At 31.8% G+C, this 21,199-nt stretch overlaps 3 protein-coding genes across 4 annotated transcripts; all 3 read left to right on the forward strand.

Moving 5' to 3' along the window:
• The first annotated feature begins 1,218 nt into the window (after nt 1-1,218).
• LOC113871410 (pentatricopeptide repeat-containing protein At5g16860-like) lies at nt 1,219-3,204 on the forward strand. The gene has a single exon (XM_027508504.1). It carries the CDS (start codon nt 1,219-1,221, stop codon nt 3,202-3,204), a length of 1,986 nt encoding a protein of 661 aa, XP_027364305.1.
• Nucleotides 3,205-10,477: 7,273 nt separating this feature from the next.
• LOC113871411 (exo-poly-alpha-D-galacturonosidase-like) lies at nt 10,478-13,697 on the forward strand. The gene is made up of 3 exons (XM_027508505.1): nt 10,478-11,043; nt 12,270-12,601; nt 13,134-13,697. Exons 1-3 carry the CDS (start codon nt 10,478-10,480, stop codon nt 13,625-13,627), a joined length of 1,392 nt encoding a protein of 463 aa, XP_027364306.1. The 3' UTR covers nt 13,628-13,697.
• A 2,323-nt stretch (nt 13,698-16,020) lies between these two features.
• LOC113873217 (putative pentatricopeptide repeat-containing protein At3g13770, mitochondrial) lies at nt 16,021-20,913 on the forward strand. Of its 2 annotated transcripts, XR_003505932.1 has the most exons (4): nt 16,021-16,698; nt 18,020-19,681; nt 19,948-20,012; nt 20,379-20,913. XR_003505932.1 is itself a non-coding variant. In XM_027511257.1 (3 exons), exons 1-3 carry the CDS (start codon nt 16,242-16,244, stop codon nt 19,462-19,464), a joined length of 1,803 nt encoding a protein of 600 aa, XP_027367058.1. In that variant the 5' UTR covers nt 16,163-16,241; the 3' UTR covers nt 19,465-19,667. The 2 variants fall into 2 exon arrangements, 1 of the variants encoding a protein (XP_027367058.1); XM_027511257.1 differs by lacking the exons at nt 19,948-20,012; nt 20,379-20,913 and having other exon boundaries at nt 16,163-16,698; nt 18,020-18,586; nt 18,686-19,667.
• Nucleotides 20,914-21,199: the final 286 nt, after the last annotated feature.

Consider the following 21,199-nt stretch of genomic DNA (forward strand, 5'->3'; position numbering starts at 1 on the left):
AGCTATATTCGCCGGCTACCCTTTCTAACCCTGAAGTCCACCCGTTCAACTAAATGCCACAAGAAAATCCCTGTTCACAACCTGATCAATATTGTTACATCTTTTGTGCGTGTCATAATCATAACAATGGAAAAGATTAATTGAAATGGTAAACTTTTAGTTTATACTGAGTTTAAGAGATCAGTTGTTAAATTACTTTAAGATAATAAAACCTAAATGATTACGTTATTATAGAAACTTTTTTAATAAGTAGTTGAAAAAAGTAAATTAAAGAAAGTAATTATTACGATAAATTGTTAGTAGCATTAGCATTCCATGAAGTGAAAGTGTAAGGAGTTAAAAGGATATGGAAAGAAAAGTTAAAAATGTTTATATTTAATTTACATAACCTAAGAATAAGAGATGAAAGTGGTGGGGATGCGGGTTTCATTAGATCAAGCATAAAATTCAAAACATATTTAGTAAGTATCAATGAAGTTATGACATTATATTAAAAGTTATATTAGCTTTTTATTACATTTTTATAAATAAAATATCATTAATTTATACAGCTATTCATTTCATGAGATTATTTAGATGAATATAATTTAATTTAACTTGAGTTAATTTTTCAGAACTTACCTTTTTAGACACTCATCTAATGACATTTAAAAAAAAAAATTTCCCACAATTAAAAGCCTGTTTAGATTTTCGTTTAACCAACGCTACGAAATTTGATTGCAAAAATCCAACAATGGTTTATTTGTTGATATGAATTACGTGCAAGTTTGATGGTTTTCATTTTTTTTCCTTTTTCCCAATTCTTACAAAATTGATTGGACGTCTCTTATTCTATCAATCATTGCCAAAATTGAGAGCCAATGGGAGAAGAAGAAATTGATAAGGAATTCTTTCTTCCTACTATCAAACCGTAGAAGATAGCATGCATGTTGCCCTTGATCTTATGCCCCTTGATGATCTTATGCGCCTCTGACCAATACAATCTTATTTCTCATTCCTAAGCATCAACTTCACAGTAATAATCAAACCCATTTCATTGTGAAGTAGTTCAAAATTCCCTTGTTTTCTACTCATCATCATGTCCTTAAACACCTTCGTTTTCTTCACACCCATCACGTGAAACGTCCACGTCACAATACCCTCTCTGTGTTGAACTCATGCCACGATCTTCCAACGCTGAAGAAAGCCCATGCCTTTCTCATTGTCTCTAACTCATTGATGCACAGTACCAATTCCGCTGCTTCAAAGATCCTCACTTTTTATGCACAGTTTCATGACCTTAACAGTGTCATTGGGGTGTTGAAAACAACCTTTGAAGATGAACCTAACACACCCATGATGTGGAACTTGATCATAAGGTCCCATGTTGATTTGGGACTGTTCCATTCAGCTTTGTCACTGTACAAAGAGATGAGACAAATGGGTGTTGCCCATGATACTTATACTTTTCCAATAGTGAACCGAGCCTTATCATCCATGAGGGTTGATGCTGTGTATGGGAAAATGATCCACTGTGTAGCAACTCAAATGGGTTTGGATGTGGATTTGTATTTTTGTAATACCATGATTGATGTTTATGTGAAATGTGGGTGTGTTGGTTATGCCCTTCGCGTGTTTGATGAAATGTTGCAGAGGGACGTGGTTTCGTGGACTTTGATGATTGCTGGATATGGTTCTGGGAGACAGGTTGGTGTGGCCTGTGATTTGTTCAATGAAATGAGGATGGAATTGGAGCCAAACTCGGTTACGCTTATTGTGATGTTGCAAGCGTGTTGTGCTTCCACAACATTAAAAGAGGGAACTTCAATTCACGGGTATGCAGTGAAGAGTGGATTACTAATGGATTGGTCTGTGAAAAATTCGGTTTTGAAAATGTATGCTAGTAGAAGAAGTACCAGAGAAGTGGAACTTTTATTTAGTGAAGTAAACATGAAGGATGTGGCTTCCTGGAATATTTTGATTTCGTTTTACTCCTCGGAAGGGGACGTGATAAAAGTGGCTGGTTTGTTCAAAGAAATGCACAGCCTAGAAGTGAACTCATGGAACATTGAAACTTTAACATTAGTTATATCGGCATTGGCAAAATCTGGTAGTCTTTCTGAGGGTGAAGGCATGCACTGCTTGGTCATAAAAACAGGGTTTTCTGATGATGTTCTGTTGACTTCTCTGCTTGACTTTTATGCCAAGTGTGGGAAATTGGAAATTTCAGTTCAACTGTTTAGTGAAATTCATTTTAAAAGCAACATCACGTGGAGTGCTATGATGTCAGGTTTCATACAAAATGGTTCTTTTATGGAGGCCATAGTTTTGTTCCAACAAATGCAAGCTGATGATCTTGATATTGTCCCTGAAATTTGGAGACATCTACTTGATGTATATGCAAACTTGGGGGCTTTGAAATTGGGCAAAGTGGTTCATGGTTACCTTATAAAGAACTTTTTTAATGGACCTGTAGATGGTACTGCTCACTTGGAGACATCAATCTTAAATATGTACTTAAGAGGTGGCAACATGTCTTCCGCCATAGCATGTTTTGATAGCATGCCTGTCAAAGATGTTGTGGCATGGACAACAATGATTGATGGACTTGGCTCCCATGGTTTTGGCTTTGATGCCTTGAAGTGCTTTTATTTAATGATCGAGAAAAGAGTACAACCAAACTCGGTCACCTTCTTGAGCTTACTATCTGCTTGCAGCCACTCTGGCCTTGTCAGTGAAGGCTGCAACATTTACTATTCTATGAAATGGTGTTTCGGTATTGAGCCTGCTTTGGATCACCATACTTGCATTGTGGATCTTTTGGGTCGATGCGGGTTGCTTAAAGAGGCCTTAGCCATAATATTGAAAATGATAATTCAACCTGATAGCAGGATTTGGGGTGCTCTTTTAGCAGCTTCCAGAATTTATGGAAATAAAAAATTTGGAGAATATGCAGCACTAAGACTTTTGGAACTGGAACCTAATAATGCTGGATACTATACTCTTTTGAGTAATGTGAAAGCGAGTGTTGGAAGATGGAATGAAGTGGAAGAATTAAGGAGAGTTATGAGTGAAAGGGATCTCAAGAAGAAACCGGGGTGGAGCTGCATTGAGGTAAAAGAGGTCATCCAAGGATTTGTTTCTGGAGATATATCACATCCTAAAGCAAAGGAGATCTATGAAGCATTGGGTAGATTGAGTAGAGTGACACAGGATTTTGGGTGAGATGTTTAAAACAGTTCAAATGGGCATTTAAAGCAACTTCTTGGCTCATACCAGCTACACTAATGCAAAGCACTTCCAAGCCAAATCCTAGTTCTTCAGTGAAAAAAATTGACTAATTTGTGATTGTTTATCTGCTTCTTCTGTCTGAGAAATTGAGAAAGGGACACGAAAGCACCACATAAAATTGAGGGAAATGGATATGTAACAAACTAACCGTGGCATTCTGAACAAAAAGTTGCCTCCATAGCTAATATAGATTCAAAAGAATTGATTCTGTCATATCCAGTAGGCACTAGCAGGATATTCAATTTATGGATCAGCTCTGAACTGTTTTTGTATTACTTTTACATATGTATTGTGAATTTAGGATTTAACAATTTTTTGTAGGAAATCATATAACCTCCCCCCTCTTTCTGGAGTGGTATTCTAATAAGGTTTGCTTTCCTTGAAGAGACTGAGATAACATTATGCTATTTCATATTTCAATTTTTGTAACTATGCAATATTACACACTATAAGAAGTTATATATAGTAAATTTTTATAAAAAAAATTGTAGCATTTAATATTGTCATAAAATTGCATTAAATTTTGTAATTTTTAATAAAAACTTATTATATATAACTTCTTATGTTGTGCAATATTGCACAGGTTAGTAAAATCGTTCATATTTTTATATGTATCTCGTGATTAACAATACCTTCATTCAGTTTGTCCTATCAAGCATTATCATAGCACCCATTTTGCTTTATTGTGTTGTTTTCTAAAGACTTGTTTGGTATAGCTACTATAATTAATATGAATTTCCATCCATGTCTTGGATCCATCTTCCTACTAAAATCTTTAGAGTAAGTAATAAAGTTTTTCCTTTAACCTTGATCGTAGCACACCCACTGGCTTTTTCATTGTTGTCTAGTAGTTGGTCTAAACAATAGAGAGTCTCATGGTTCTATTGTTCCATTGGTTGTTGCTTGTTTTCCTTGTGGAACTAGCACAGAACTGCACTCAAATGATAGCTTGTTATGGTTCCATTCCATCAAGTACTAGTTAACAATTAATGCATCTCACAAAAAAGAGAAGAAGAGTTGAAGGTAGTAGAGAAAGACTGAATGTTGAAAAACATATAAAAGAAGAATTTAAGTATACATATATGTTGAAGTTTTGGCAAGTATAGCAAGTTTTCGCTATAATATAAAGGAGTTTGTTGTATCCACAGAGATCGGCAGCTATATCAATAACTTCTACTATCCTTTATAAAATTTAAAATTGAAAATAAGTAAATATTTGCAATTTGTTCATGAATGAGAAGTGCAATTAACTAGAAAACAAAGTAAAAGTTTAGTGGATAAAAGGTTACGAGTTGATCTGGGATTGGATTTCATCATTTTTTCCCTTCTATATTTTGATGATCAAACATGTAAATACTAGTATATAAATGTAGATGCACTCTCTCATTAATCTTTATATCGATTCCTCCATACAAAGTTCTTAAAAGCATTAAATGAATAACAATTCCTCAATTATTCAACCAATCCTCCGTGCATTAAGTACAAACGCTGATAAGCAATCAATATATTGGACCCTATCCCTAGAATCACAAAACATTGAGTGAATTCCATTAAATCTGAGTTTAAAATTTGTTTTCCAACTAACTAACCCTAGATAAAAGACTATTTCATAAAATAGAACCAAACATTAAAAACCAATGGAACCACCAACATTTATATAAAGAGAAGGAAATATCATAAATATCATAATTAAACTATCAAAATACTTCAGAGTAGAAGATTACATCTAATCCTACAAGGGTTCTAGCTACCCATGATAGCTATTACAAAGCAATAAAAAGAGAAAAGAGATATAGTTGGTTCCTCAATCTTTCTTGCCTTAAATCTCCTCTCTATGTTGTGTTCCTCACTCTACTTGTCTCCTTCTCCCTCTAATTTTCCTTGTTTAAACTGGAATAAATGCATTTTCACTCAAACGAGAAAGTCTCACTTTGAGCGAAAAAGACATTCTCGCTCAAGTTAAAGTGCCTCGCTTGAGCAAAAACAAGACAGAGGCTTTGTTCTGGTGTGCATATTCTCGCTCAAGTGAAAATACTTCGCTTGAGCGAGAATTGATTTGGCTGCTATATGTCTTCTACTTAAAATAAGCTCCTGAAGATCATAAATTAAGCAAAAAGGGAGTAAGAATGAATCTCTATCTCAATGTTAAAATTAACTAGGTTAACTAACTTGAATTTCTATGATTATAGAGGGAATGGACATTCAAATTCTTAGCTTTAGAGCAATTAAGTACTCAAATTAACATAAACAATAACTCAAATTAAGCACTTATCAATATACTGATAGACATTCTAGAAAAAAAAAAGAACTAAAAAACCTAAAATTAACAAGCTGAAAAATAATTAATACAATTATTTAAAAAGTACGTGACTATTGTCTTTTTTGTTGGGAAATACAAGAGAAAAACTTGTTGGTGGTTGGAAGAGGGTCCATAAGCATAATTTGACATCTAAGAGTGAAATATTGCTCATTCAAAAACTTTAAGAATCTTACAATATTAGTATTTCTTTGGTTCTTCAAGTTCATGAGAGTTCCACAAGTACAATTGGTATTACACATGCAAACATGATGAGATTCAAGATTTCAAGTTTGTTCCATAAGGTTTTTTTACATGTGTAATACTTTGTCACAATAATATCTCCTTGTTTGAAATTTTAGATTTCTTCATATATTTCTAAGATCCTGAAGAGGTTTGCATGAGAAAATTTTTCTATTCTATCTAAACTTGTAGAGCCTTTTCTTTTCATATAACGAATTGAGCAATTTCGAGACTTAGAGTGAACAATTCATTGAAGAACTATTGTGTTGCAACACTCTTAAAAAGGATGAATGGGATCAATAGTGTAACTCCCCGAATTTTTGTAATATTAATTATTGATAATTATATAAATCTAAATGTATATTTATGTATGTATTTTTAGATATATATTGTGAATATGTATGTGTGTATATATGTGTATGACTGGATAGGCTGAAAATGGGCTAAGTGTCTAAATGTAGGGAATGATACTGGGTTGTTCTCACTGCAGCGAGAGGGCTCTGGAAGGAAAGATCAGAACTGTCGCCTTCTTGCTGTAGCGAGAGACATCTCGCTGTAGCGACAGAGCGACAGTTTGAGGTGCATTTCTGGGTGCAGTCTCGTTGTAGCGAGATTCTGTAGAAATCAGAGTATAATTTTTTCTGAGATTTTCGTTGCAGCGTGAGGGCGTGTCGCTGTAGCGAGAGTATCGCGACCAGAAAGGATTTAAAGGGGGTTAGGGTTCGGGGAGAGTTATTTCTCCTTCTCCCTTCGAAATTCCTTTGATCCTCTCGTTCCCAAAGCCCTATTCCACCAATTAATTGCCTCCAAAGCCGTTTGGGAGCTTGATTGAAGGTTAAATCCATATGGAGAATGCTTGGAGGTAAGTTTTAATGGTTAGGGTTTTGATTATTCATTCCCTTTCTCTGTTTTCGTAGTTCTCCTGGGTTCTCATGGAGTTTCTCCATGTGTTTAGAATGAAATCCGTGAGGAGGAGCACTTCTTGGTAGATTTAGTGCGTGGGACGTCAATCCAAGGTAAAGGGGACTCTATCCTACTATTTTGTGCATGAATTGTTATTATTTTGCTTAATATTGTGTTGTGGCTGAGTTAGTGGGTAGGAAATTGCTGACAAATGTAATGTGGGTCATGTGTCGTGATATGTGAACATGATGTGTGTTGATCCGAAATTGATGGATGTGGATTGTATGTAAATGTTGTGTGATAGAATGAGTATGGACACTTGTGCCGTATATTTGAATGAATATTGTGAAAATGTGGGCCCAAGGGCCATGTAATGTGAACGATAATTGTGAACTGTGTGCCGTGTGTAAGCATGATTATTGCATGCGTGAATAGAATATGTGTGAATGGGCGTGTTAAGGTCGTTGTAATGTGCTGTGAATGGTTCAACGATACACTGAAGATGTAGGAGATGAGGACGGTAGAAATACCTTAGGAAAGAGGGAGTGGTGGTGACACTAACTGCAGAACGGGTGCACCACGGGCCACACACTCTCTTCCTTACTAGACCTCTGACCGCTATCTTTGTTAAGCGACTCGTGACTGTCCACGTGGTATCCGTGAGGCAGGGGTAACCGCCGACTATTCATGGTGTAAATCTGTGATTACAATACCACAGTGAGTGTGGTTGGTGTGTGTATGCACGAGTTTTGTTACTGTACCTATGGATATGGAATGCTACTTGTGATGGTGTTTGTTTAATGTATTAGAAATGTGTTGGAGGTGAGACTCTACGTTGATTGTGTGTTTTTGGGTAGTGTAGAGTACTCACCCTTACATTCATTTTCTAGGTAATCAAGACGATCAGCACCGGACTCAGTGAAGGGGTGGATGAAACTGCTATAGGACTTAGGATATTATTTTGGAAAACTGTTGTATTTGAATAAATCTTATAGCAATTGTTTGATATAATTTGTAACATCTTCCTTTATTTGAAATGGTTAATGAAACTTGAATTAAAAATAAAAATTTTATTATCTCAAAAATTTGCGAAATTTCTTATTTATGGAAATTAAATTTAAGGTGTTACAAATAGCATTTGGTTATTGGATAGTTCCATTGATGAAATGTACTTTGTTCTTTTGTTAACAAATTCATTTTCATAAACTTAAACCAAGTGTGATAATTTGTATAGGTAAAATTGAAGAAACAAGAACTATTGAAAGATTTACATTTAGGTGAATGTAGTATTGACATGTAGAATTTTGCATGTTCTAATAAGAGTTACACATTAGAATTCTCTCTCTAAAGAGACCTATGATATCATAACAATGAATATATTTTACATAAAAGAGAAAAAAAGATAGTTGTAGATTGTAGGAAAAGAAATTGAACAAATTGCAAAAAAAAAGAAGAAAAAAGCTAACAAATTAACTAATCTAAAACTAATAAGCTGAAAAATAATTAATATAATTATTTGCAAAGTAAATTATTATTTTTTGGTATTACTAGTCGGAGACATGTTTGAATTATTATGAATATGAATGTGGTACTCAACACAAAGGATGCAGTAATAATTCTAGGGATTATTGATGAATCATATTATAGTGACACTTTAGCGTTCTTAATACTATCTCTTTACACTATTTATACAATTACTTTACTGTTTTAAGCTAGATTTATTTGTTTGGGCCTAAATTAATAATTTTATCTATTTCTTACATTTTAGTACTTTTAACATTTGCTCACTATTTTAGTTATAAATCTTGGCGTTAACGAAGTTTTTTAGTGATTTTTATTGTGTTAAAAAGATAACTCAAAGAACTTCAATTTGACATCTCATCTGCTAGATTTGGAGTTCTAAGCCGAACGTTACAAGTATTTGAAGTTGGCTTTTTGATTTTGTTACCAGAATTAAGATAATTAAGTATCTATTAGTAGTTTGCAATTAAAATTTGGGCCTAATTGGACTTTGTGACCCATTTTACTTTTTGAACTTGTTAGCTTGTGTTTAGTTTAGAGTTAGCTCTATAAAAGAGTGAGAACTTAAAGGAATCAAATTTTTTTTTTAACTTCCGTCTTTTTCATGTTTTTGTCATTCTTTTTATTTGGAGTTAATTTGAGTTATTTTTTAATTTTTTTCTTTCTTATTTGCAATTTCATTTTAACATTTTCACGATAATTGCTTTTAAACATGTGTTTGTGTTTACATTATGATGGACGAGTAATTATATAGACCTATCTACAAATTCAATTCTGTAAGGCAATATTACAATTCCTTATTTCTTACTTTTACAATTTTATCATAAGTATTTTTAATTTAATCTTAGATCGTGTTAACATAATTCTAAATAATTTGTGTATGTCAAATTCATTACTTCTGTAATGTCAAAATGTTTTTAAAGAAATTGTAGTAAATCGGTTAAAAATACGTGTTTAACGATCATTCAAGAAATTCAAACTAAAAAACAAATTCATGAATTAAATTAAAATTGATTTTAGAATTAAATTTATTTTTATTTACATTCAAAAATTTTCAATTTTTTGTTTCATTTTTAACTGTTTGTAACTAAGATATTCAGGATAATAATCTAGGTCTATATCATAGTTATTGCATCATCAAAGCTTCCATAAATTATCCAAACAATTGGAGTCTAAAAATAGAATAAATGTTTGTTTTAGTTTAAGTACAATTATTTTTGAACCATTAAGCGTAATTAACATGCGTTTTGAAATTGATTTGAACTGAAGATTTTGTATTAAAACGTGTGTACGATAAGAAGAATTGATTTTAAGAATAAAGCAAACAGATAATCGGAGCTCAATTATCGGATCAGTGTTCATACGGTCAACGGTTAACTCAGTTTTCATAAAATCATCCAATGAACAGTAACATGGTTTTCTGCTGTTGAAAAGAAAATGTAACCATTTTTAACAAAATCTCGGTATCAATCTTTATCGAAGGAGGAAAAAGTGGTGCACACGACACGGCATTCATTTTTCAAAGTTTGAAGTATAATTTTCATTTTTATCATTTTCGTTGAAAACTTTGATTATACTTCAAATCATCCTCTCTTTTCATATTCTGAATCAAGCTGAAACAGGACTTTCTGAATATGCAATTTCCTTTTATTTGACGAAACTGTGCCTTTCTCAGTAAAAATAATATTTAAATGATGATGATTCCATGTTTATTTTCATAATTTTTTTAGTCTGTATATAATATTACAAGCAATAAAAAATTATTTATAATAAATGTTTTATCATGTGTAACTTTATACAACTTAATTTTTTTTAACATTAATAATTATAACTTTTGAGTTAGATTTAGATTTATAAGCTCATCAACGTATTTCAAACACACAGTATGATCATTTCCATAATTAATTAAGATCTTATAAAAATTATGTTAAGAGTATACTAAGCAGTATATAATTATTTAGTTCTGCTTTAAAGAAATAATTATTTTTTTCTTAACTAGTTTGAAAAAAGATATCTTCTGAAAAATCATTTCCTTATATATAATTCGTTTTCCATTACAGGTGATATACATTTTCAAAAAATAATTTATGGTATAAAAGTTTGAATACACAATAATAATGCATCACATGATTCTGAATCAACTACATCGTTATTGAAAGATTGGTTATGACATCAAGTTAGAAAAAAGGGTGCCACATGTTAAATAAAAAGGAAGAATAACAAAATCGATAGGCACAAACTACAATGGCCAATGTATCCCTCTTCCTCATTCAAATACTCTCATTCCACCTCATCCAATCACTCTATGCCACGTCACTCCCTCAGAATCCCATAACCGTTTCCGTTACCGACTTCGGAGCCGTCGGCGATGGCGTTAGGTACGACACCGGAGCAATCCAGGGGGCAATAAACTCCTGCCCGGAGCAGCGGCGGTGCCAGGTCAATTTTCCGGCGCCAGGGAGGTACCTGACGGCGACGGTGTTCCTGAAGTCGGGGGTGGTGTTGAACGTGGAGGAGGGCGCGAGGGTGGTGGGAGGGGCGAGGCAGGAGGACTACCCGGAGGATCCGGCGAAGTGGTACGTGGTGGTGGCGGAGAACGCGACGGAGGTGGGGATCGGCGGCGGCGGAGTTGTGGATGGACAGGCGGAGAAATTTGTGGTTAGGGAAGTTGAGAGGAAGAACGTGATGGTGAGTTGGAATCAGACAGGGGCGTGTTTGGGAGATGAGTGTAGGCCACGATTAATCGGTTTCATCGGTTGTGATTCTGTTAGTGTCTCCAATATTACTCTCTATCAACCTGCTTACTGGTGGTATGCTACCTCTCACCAGTGTTCTATCTCTGGTTTTTTTTTATGAAATTGAATTTGGAATTTGAATGAATGAACAAGTATAATTTTCTTAGGACGATCTTGGATAAGATTAACTTTTAATTAAGGAACAAAAACAAACATCTTTAAGGCTAAAAGTTTATTAAAAACTATAGTATTTTGAGTTTTAGTATTTAAAAACAAACTGTTTTGTTTAAATATAAAAACTTAAAACAAGAGTTTTGTAGCATGTAGTAATTCTTATTTGGTCAACTGTCTAGTATGTTAGAAGAACATTGATGATTTTGGTTGAAAATTGTTCCCTTTACTAAGGTGTATGAAGTTAAAATTAAGAGTTTATTATTGTTGATTTTAAAGTTGATGATATTTATAAAATATTTTAATTGAAATTAAAGATGAAAAAATTATATTTTTTTTTACTTTACACAATTTATGATTTAAAAAAATAAATTCTAAAAAAAAATTGTGATTCCACCTGCCTTGATTTAGACTAGTCAAATGTCCAAGGCAATGCCTAAATATTGAACATTATAATAAATCATAAAAAAGTTGTTTTATGAAATAAAAAATTTTAATTAATAATTATAGAGTTTTTCATTAAAAATATTTGATTTTAATTCATTATTATTTTTATTCACTTGCAATAATTTTTATTTAAATATAAAATTAAATTTTCACAAAAAAAAATTGTATTTTTTTTTAGTTTTATAATAAAAAGTATGGTTTAAAGAAAACTTAAACAAAAAGATTGCCTTAAATTTATTGACTACATAACATATGTATTCAAACATAAAACTTCAAAGTTGACAATGAGATTAAAATACAATTATATTAAATAAGGGTAAAATTGTTATTTTATAATATCTTTTAAAATATAAAAAGTAACTAACTATATTTTTTTAATATATAATTTAATTAATGTGTCTTATAAAATAGATTAGAGAAAGGAAAACCAGCTAATCTAAGTAGTCTGCTTCTTCTCTATTTTATTAGATGTTCTTATTGCTTCCAACCAAGGAAATTGTTTTTTCTTCTCTATATAATGAGTTTTATCATTCATAATTTTCTATAAACTTTTTAACATTATTGTTTATATTACATCAATCACCTTATCATAAATTTATCTTTATTCTTCTTATCTCGGTTTTATTTTATAAGTTTTGTGCAAAAATATTATATAAATACATTTGCTCTGTATAAATTTGCAGCTTACACTTAGTACGGAGCAACAGCATATCCATTCAGGATATTTCAATTTATGGGGACTTCAACATACCAAACAACGATGGCATAGACATTGAAGACTCAAACAACACAGTAATCACACGATGCCATATTGACACGGGGGATGATGCAATCTGTCCAAAGTCCTCCACTGCCCCTGTTTACAACCTTACAGCTACTAATTGTTGGATTCGAACCAAATCTTCTGCTATTAAACTTGGCAGTGCTAGTTATTTTGATTTCAAACATTTTGTGTTTGACAATATCACCATTGTAGATTCTCATAGAGGATTGGGATTCCAAATCCGTGATGGAGGTAACCTTTTTCTTCTTGCTTTCTCCTTTTGATAAATTGGTCTTGGGTTAAAATCTAATTAACATGAGTATACCAATTATCATAACTAGAAAAGTTTTAAGCCTGTTTAGATTGAGAAAATATATCTTATTTATATTTTATGTATTATAAATAATTATAAAAATGTCATTTTTTTCAAGATTTATATATAAAATAATGAAAAAATGTTTCTATTATATTCTATACAAATCTATAAAATTACTGTTTCAGTTTTTTAGGTCACTTTTTTTAAAAAAAAAGAAATATTCTTATTTTTCTATTAGTTTTAAAAGTTTAAGACAATGGCAATTTTTTTTTTTATCAATTATACCCTTAACTAAAAATAAAGGAGTAATTATTTAATAAGTGAGGTAAAAAGGGTATAACAGGAAATCACATAATAATAATGAAATCATACAAAAAAAGAAAAAAGAAAAATAATCGCAAATCAAACATACCTGAAATTTCCAGGCTAGTGGAATGGTTTTAAGATAGCGTCAACTTGCTTGTACAGGAAATGTAAGTGACATTATCTTCTCAAACATAAATATCAGCACCAGATATCATGATCCTTCATGGTGGGGGAGAGCTGAGCCTATCTATGTGACAACTTGTCCAAGAAACTCAACCTCAAAGGAAGGTTCAATCTCAAATATACTGTTCACCAACATTACTGCAAATTCAGAAAATGGTGTCTTCCTATCTGGTTCAAAAAGAGGACTTTTAAGAAACTTAAGATTCATCAATGTAGATCTAATTTATAAGAGAATCACCAATGATACTGGTGAATTATTTGACTACAGACCAGGATGCCAAGAATTGGTGAAACACAAGACTGCAGGCATGATGATGGAGCACATTGAAGGCCTTGAGGTAAAAAATGTGAAAATGAAATGGTCAAAAGATCATGTAAATCAGAGGAATGATCCTTTGGAATTTAGGCCTTCAACTGTGAATAATATCTCTTTCCTTAATTTTTATTCTGGCTTGTACACAAGCAGCAAATAGAGTCAAAAACCCTCTCTTAGCAAATGGAATATAGAGAGGGGCAATGGTTTTGTGCAACTTTGGAAGAAAATAGTGGGGATCTACCACACAAACCACTGAAATTTATCATTCCAAAAATTGTGATTGGATGTAGCTATTAGGAAATTTGATTTAATTGTTTTGTATGATGTTCCAAGCAAGCTTGCAACATGATGTCGAAGTGTCACACTGTCATTACATGTTTAAACCATATAATCAATCTTAGTAAGGTATAAGCATCATATTTACTATAATAATTAATAACATGCCATGTATGATGTTTTATGACAAATTTTCTTGTCGAATGGCACCGTTATAATTTTCTTGCAAAATATGGTGGCAAAAGAGCTACACTCTAAAAAAGATACACCATAAACTTTTGTTTAATTTATATAATAAATAATTAAATAGATAGATTATACATGAAATTAGATGATGCGAGTGTGGATAATGTTTTCTTTTACTTTTAGTTAATAATGTGATATTATTCAATTGAAAGTATCATTATTAAAATTGGATTAGATACGGCAGTTACATTAGTTGAATTGGGAATAAGTTAGATTATCAGTTCAGATAGTAAAAAAAAATTAATAAAGCATAAATCAGTCAAAACCAAATAAGAAAAGGTATAAAAAATTAATTTGAAGCAATTTTTACAATAATATTTTTCTTTTATTTTTTAAAATAAACAAAAAAATATGTCAAATTTAAGCATAAATTTTTATTATTTAAATATTTATTATAAATTTTTTACTTAATTATATTTTTTAATTTTTCTAATTAGAATTTTTTATCCTGGTTTTCAAGTTATTTTACTCTAATTAAATAACTGCTTAAGATTATGACACAAAAACTAAGAAATATATTTAATTATTTTGTTTTTATTAAAAGTAGATTAAATTAGTAAATTAGTACCTTAACTCTTAATTTTATTTTGATTTGGTCTTTTAACTTCTTTTTTTCCTTAACTTACAAAAATATTTTAAATAAATCTCTTTTTAAAAATATATTAGCTCCATTAAAATATTATTGTTGTCAAATTTTTTAGTTGTCTCTTTTTTTTTCTTCTCCCTCCTATCTTTTATTAAGAATGAAAGTAGGTTAAGTTGTTCAACAAAAACTTACTAATATTTTTAAAGTTTAACTTAACTTAATTTATATAAGTAATAGGTTAATTCAAGGTTTCTTAAAAGACTTAATTAATTGAATGAGCTAAGTTTGAACTTTAAAAAAAAACTTATTAGACTTAATAGAATAACTTATTTAAAACTCATAAATTTATAATAATATATTAAATAATTTTATATAAAAATTATATAATATTATATTAAATAAATTAAATTTTAAAATAAATAAATCTTGAATTAAAAAATATAATCCTTTTTTTTGGAGTTGTTTGATTGTCTGTATAACAGAATAATCCATGTTTGTTGTATATTTAGTGATTTACTTATTTAAATTAAATATATAATTTAAAAATGATAAATAAATAAAATATAATTTTATTATAAATATACAAGGTATTGAACTATTTTTTATGGTTTATTTAAATATAAATCTTATGACCTTTATAGAGACAAACCTATTTATATATTTGATAGTCTATTTAACTATTTATAAAGAGATTTAATAGCCTATTAAATATCTCAACATAAAGTAAATTATTAAAAAAATTAATAAATTAATTCAAATTTTTAAAAATATTATAATAGACTTAACAAAAAGTCTATAAAAATAAAAAGATAGACTTAAGTTTTAAACTTATTAAATAAATTAGACTTATCTAAAGTTTAGCTTAGTTTATTTTTATATCTTTTCATCAACATCTCTAAACTCACTTTTCTCCTTCTTTAAACTGACAAAAAGTTTATTATTTTTCTTTCTTCTTCCTCTTACTCATCATTTATAGTCTTCTCCTCTCTACCCTTTAAATTTCAACAAATATTTTTCTTTTTTTTAAACATAACTCACTATCTTTTTTAAAGTCCTAGTATTCAAGTAATAATATAAATTTGGATTCATTATATTTAATTATTTACTATACATTTTAAAAAATAATAATTGTTGAATTCACAAGAAAATGTTGAAGAGGATAAAAAAGAGAAGAAAAAATTGTCAAAATTTAAAGAAAGAGAAAAATAGTGTAGAAATGTGTATAAAGAGTAAATGAAATGGGCCAGCTAGCCTATTTTTAAACAAATTTTTGTCAATACAAGGTGAACTAGCTTGTTTTGATGTATTTTTAAAGTGTTCTGAAATGAAATTAAAAAATATGTTGTATTATATGTTTTAATATCTCAAGAAATTAAAAATATTAATGCGTTAAATCTGATAACGTCTAATATATAAAATTAGAATTGTATAACTTACTACTCATATTCTCGTGGAAAAAAAATGGATCTTCAAGTAGTCTCCCAATGAAATATAAGTTTCATAAATAAGTACATGTGCTCGTGTAGTTTGATGAGTGAATTTGAAATATAATATTAAAAAAATATATTGTAGTTTGATCTCCATTTGCTGTTGCTGCAACCTCCACATGCAAAGTTTGTGTTGAAAATCTTAAACATCGTGACCTTCTCCTTGTTTCGGAAGCATGCGTCTTGCAAGACACGTCTTATCTTCCACACCCATAACCTCATTCCAACAACTGCATCTTCCATCTTTGCCTTCAAACTCGCAACACTTTCTCAGCACTCTTAGCCGTGACACTCACCTACACGAAGCCCTTTTACAAATGACCCTTCGTGGCCATGACACGAAGTTCCAAGACTACAACACAGTCTTAAACGAGTGCGTGACTAAAAGGGCCTTTAGAGAAGGACAGAGAGTGCATGCCCACATCATCAAAACTCACTATCTTCCTTCTGTGTACCTCAGGACAAGGTTCATTGTCTTGTATAGCAAATGTGATTCTTTGCAAGATGCTTGGCATGTGTTTGATGAAATGTCGCAGCGGAATGTCGTGTCGTGGACGGCTATGATTTCGGCTTATTCTAAGAGAGGGTATGCCTCTCAAGCCTTGAATCTTTTTGTTCAGATGTTAAGAGCAGGTATTCTTGGTTTGGAGTGTGTACATGTTCATGAGAGTTGTAGTTATCGTTTGTAATTGTGTAACTAGGGTAGATTTGTTCTAGTTGCGGAACTTGTAAAGCAGCTCCTCCAAAATTTTATTAACTACATATACTTCAATATAAAAAAAAATTTTAGACAACGCCAATATTAATCATTCCACTTCAAGTGAATTATTTATATCAGTTTTCTTTTATATGTTTTATTATTGTTAATGGCTTAAATATGTTTTTGGTTTCTATATTTTTGCAAGATTTTAATTTTAATCCCTTAAAAAAGTTGGCTTTAGTCCCTTAGTTTTCTAAATTTAATACTTTTGGTTCCTAGTGATGATGTGACTAACTAAAAAGTTGTCGTGTTAATTTTTGTAGTTGTGCTACATCAGTGAGAGACTAAAAGGGTTGGAGTTAGAAAATTTAGGCCAAAAAACAAAATAGTGACTAAAATTAATATCTCACAAAATTATAAGAACTAGAAACATAGTTATGCCTTATGTGTTATTTAAAAGTTTGATAAAGCTGTATATAATTAATATGAATTTTAGTAGAATCATTTTATCCATAATGTAATGGGCGATGCTCCCCCAAAAGTTTTAGTCAAGATCTGCCCCTATTTGTTACGATTTAGCTCTTTTAAAATGAGCCAATATGTAAAGTGAGAAAGTAAAAGTACATCTACTATTGATTTGAATTAAAATATCTCATAATCTTAACTAACTCTATATTAAGAGAAATGCTAATATCACACCCTTTGACACACTTTTTATAAATTCTTAATTATTGGTTAAAATTATTAAAAAACACAAAATATGTGGGTTCCACTATAATGTAATATTTATCTCTCTTAATTCAATGATTCTTACTCATAGTTTTATAGTTTTCAATAAATTTTAGCCAATAAAAAATAGTATGTTAAAAAGAGTGTGTTACTTACTAGCACTCCTCTTAAATTAATAGAGTATGTGTCTTTGCTTTTTCACCTTATACATTTACTTGCTTTATATTCATACTTTATCGTGTATTGGCTTTATGTGGGAGAGAATATGTTGACACTTGTCATGTCCAAGTTGATAATTTAGAATTCTATTTATTAAGATTCTTTTGAAAAGGAGGTAATTGTTAACAATTAATATTGATTATGACCTTCATTGAATTGGAAGAACCTATTGAGCTTATGATGAGCATGTTATCAGGAGACATTAGAAGAAGACTGTTTTTCTTTTTCATAGTGTCTTGGCTTGAGAATTTTGTTTCGCTGCGTGAATGGTTTCTCTGTGCTGACAATAGCTATGCTTTTTTGCAGGTACAGAACCTAATGAGTTCACCTTTGCTACTGTGCTTACTTCATGTACAGGTTCTCTAGGGTTCATCTTAGGGAGGCAAATCCACTCTCTTATCGTAAAATTGAATTATGAAGCCCATGTTTATGTTGGAAGCTCTCTTCTTGACATGTATGCCAAAGTTGGTAAAATTCATGAAGCTCGAGGGGTATTTGAATGCTTGCCAGAAAGAGATGTAGTTTCTTGTACTGCCATAATAACTGGATATGCTCAACTGGGTCTGGATGAAGAGGCATTAGAGCTATTTCGCCGGTTACAAGGGGAAGGAATGGAATCAAATTATGTTACTTACACTAGTGTTTTAACTGCACTTTCCGGGCTTGCTGCTCTAGATCATGGCAAACAAGTGCACAACCATGTTCTTCGCTCTAAAGTTCCCTCATTTGTGGTTCTTCAAAACTCCTTGATAGACATGTACTCAAAATGTGGAAACCTCACTTACTCAAGAAGGATATTTGATACAATGCATGAGAGAACTGTCATCTCTTGGAATGCTATGCTTGTGGGGTATAGCAAACATGGAGAGGGAAGAGAAGTGCTTGAGCTTTTCACTTTAATGAGAGAAGAAAACAAAGTCAGACCTGACCGTGTTACAATTTTGGCTGTGTTATCTGGCTGCAGTCATGCAGGACTGGAAGACAGCGGACTGGATATTTTTCATGACATCGCTAGTGGGAAGATTGGAATTCAGCCAGAGACTGAGCATTATGGATGTGTTGTTGATTTGCTTGGTCGAGCTGGTCGAATTGAAGAAGCTTTTGAGTTCATAAAAAAAATGCCTTCTGAACCAACAGCAGCTATGTGGGGTTCACTCTTAGGTGCTTGCAGGATTCATTCTAATGTAGACATTGGTGAATTTGTGGGTCATCGGCTTCTAGAAATTGAGCCTGGAAATGCTGGAAATTATGTTATTCTGTCTAATTTATATGCTTCAGCAGGAAGATGGGAAAATGTAAGATCACTAAGGGACCTGATGTTGAAAAAGGCTGTAATAAAAGAGCCTGGAAGAAGCTGGATTGAGCTGGATCAAGTACTTCACACTTTCCATGCAAGTGATCGTTCCCATCCAAGGAGAGAAGAAGTATCTGCCAAAGTGAAGGAATTATCAGTCAGGTTTAAAGAAGCTGGTTATGTTCCTGATTTGAGTTGTGTTTTACATGATGTGGATGAGGAGCAGAAGGAGAAGATACTTCTGGGTCACAGTGAAAAGTTGGCTTTGTCTTTTGGGCTAATTGCTACTCCTGACAGTGTGCAAATTCGTGTAATAAAAAATCTCCGTATTTGTGTTGATTGCCATAATTTTGCCAAATATATATCAAAGATTTATGGAAGAGAAGTGTCTTTGAGGGATAAAAACCGATTTCATCGAATTGTTGGAGGAAAATGTTCCTGTGGAGATTATTGGTGATGTCTTGATAGAGAGCACTCAATGAACATCTAATGTGCATCAAAAAAGTTATTGGCCTTTCTCGGGGACCACTGCTCCGAATGGGCTAATTTTAATGCTGATGGTTATAATGCTGCATCATTAAAAGTTGGCACATATGTCTATTCAGGGATGAGGACTACAAAATTCACGGCTGTCAAGTAAGCACTCCTTCCACATTACAATCAGACATTAAGAGGTATGCCTGCAATTCCCTTGTCGTCCATTCACATGCCCGATCAAAATATGTCTTCACTGTGTCATGGGATCTATTAAAGAAGTTTTGGCTCGCATTGGCCTTGAGTTATTTTTTCCTTTCATACATGGCGGATACATATTTGCTCCCTTTCATCATTTTTTGAACATGCATGTTTGCTATCCAGTGATGTCAACAACTTTTGGTCTGATCACTTCAAAGATTTGTACCTGTGAGAAATTCCTAATAAAGTTGTGTTTTCATTCTAGATGGTAGAAATGATTCAGCTTGAAGCCATGCTCTTCCCCTTTCCTAGAAGATCCTTTGCTTCTAGGTACATTCATCTCTATTATTAAAACGTTGGAAATTAACTGTATTCAATTCAAAGTCCAATGAAATGTTGATTTATGATATTTTGTTCAAAAGATGCAACAATTTTTAGTATAACTATCTTGGAAAACTTCAGATTTTCAACAAACAATACCTTAAGGAGAAATTTTTATCTTAGATTATGCTTCCACAATGCAACTACAGTTTAATTCTAGAGTGCTTCAGATTTTTTACATTCTTCTGCCAGCCTTGCAAGCATTCACTTCCTTTATAATTCTTTTTTATGCATTTTTTCTCGGTTTATACCTTCAACAAATATGATCAATTTAGATGGACACCTTAGGTAGTTTTTAGTGTTGTCTTTTTGCAGATATGTAGTGAAATTAGTGAGAATGCTGTGCAGGCTTGTTCTTAGCTCGTATTTGCTCCAATTGAAGGACTGTTCCTGGATGATGCTCCAATAGAAAACCACTCCTTTACTCTCCAGTGCTGAATATTGCCTTCAAATAGTTTTTCCCTTTTTCTTAATTGGTTCAATGTTGATTGCATATTGCTGTTTAACGTGAAGGGGCTTTGATCATATGCACGGTCAGCGGCTCAGCCACATGAAATGTTCGAACACTTCAAAACCGTAACTTTGCACCCTCATATCTTTCTCATTTGTTAAGGAAATTGTTCATATGATATATGCATGGAAACCTTTTGTAATGTCTAGTCTCTATTATGTCCAATTTAAAAGAAAGACAGATTCTGTAGAGAGAGAGAGAATGAGATTTGCGAGTCAACCCCATGAATTATTCAAACACTTGAATTTGTACTCTCGTACCTGAACTGTTTTTGGTGAAATTTTGTAAACGTTCCTGATTATGTATATGAAATTTTTGTATGATAATATTTGTTAGCTCTACGTGATTTTATAATTACCGACCCATTCTTTTTAGTTTTTAAAACAGACCATGCGGACTATATAATAGTGTTTATGGAATGAATCAGTTTTGAAACGAAAAGTTATTTAATTTAATTTCATTAATTTTCTTATTTTAACTGGAAAACCAACAATTTGCGAAATAAAATTAATTTATGGATATTCAGCTGGAATTTAGTAAGAATTTGATGAGTAAAACGGGGGATTAAGGAGTGAGGACTAGTTCAAATATTTTGTATTTTTAATTTAAAATCATTGATAAAAAT

This window comes from Abrus precatorius, unplaced genomic scaffold (genome assembly GCF_003935025.1).
Source record: "Abrus precatorius isolate BTA unplaced genomic scaffold, Abrus_2018 Scaffold7, whole genome shotgun sequence".
NCBI classification, from domain to species: Eukaryota; Viridiplantae; Streptophyta; class Magnoliopsida; order Fabales; family Fabaceae; genus Abrus; species Abrus precatorius.

Bases quoted from the DNA above. Each gene is read 5' to 3' on its own strand.
- LOC113871410 (XM_027508504.1), top strand. From the start codon at position 1,219: ATGCACAGTACCAATTCCGCTGCTTCAAAGATCCTCACTTTTTATGCA.
- LOC113871411 (XM_027508505.1), top strand. From the start codon at position 10,478: ATGGCCAATGTATCCCTCTTCCTCATTCAAATACTCTCATTCCACCTC. The intron at 11,044-12,269 runs GTATGCTACCTC...ATAAATTTGCAG, and splicing joins TATCAACCTGCTTACTGGTG to CTTACACTTAGTACGGAGCA. The intron at 12,602-13,133 runs GTAACCTTTTTC...TTGCTTGTACAG, and splicing joins ATTCCAAATCCGTGATGGAG to GAAATGTAAGTGACATTATC.
- LOC113873217 (XM_027511257.1), top strand. From the start codon at position 16,242: ATGCGTCTTGCAAGACACGTCTTATCTTCCACACCCATAACCTCATTC. The intron at 16,699-18,019 runs GTATTCTTGGTT...GCTTTTTTGCAG, and splicing joins TGTTCAGATGTTAAGAGCAG to GTACAGAACCTAATGAGTTC. The intron at 18,587-18,685 runs GAGAAGTGCTTG...GCAGTCATGCAG, and splicing joins TAGCAAACATGGAGAGGGAA to GACTGGAAGACAGCGGACTG.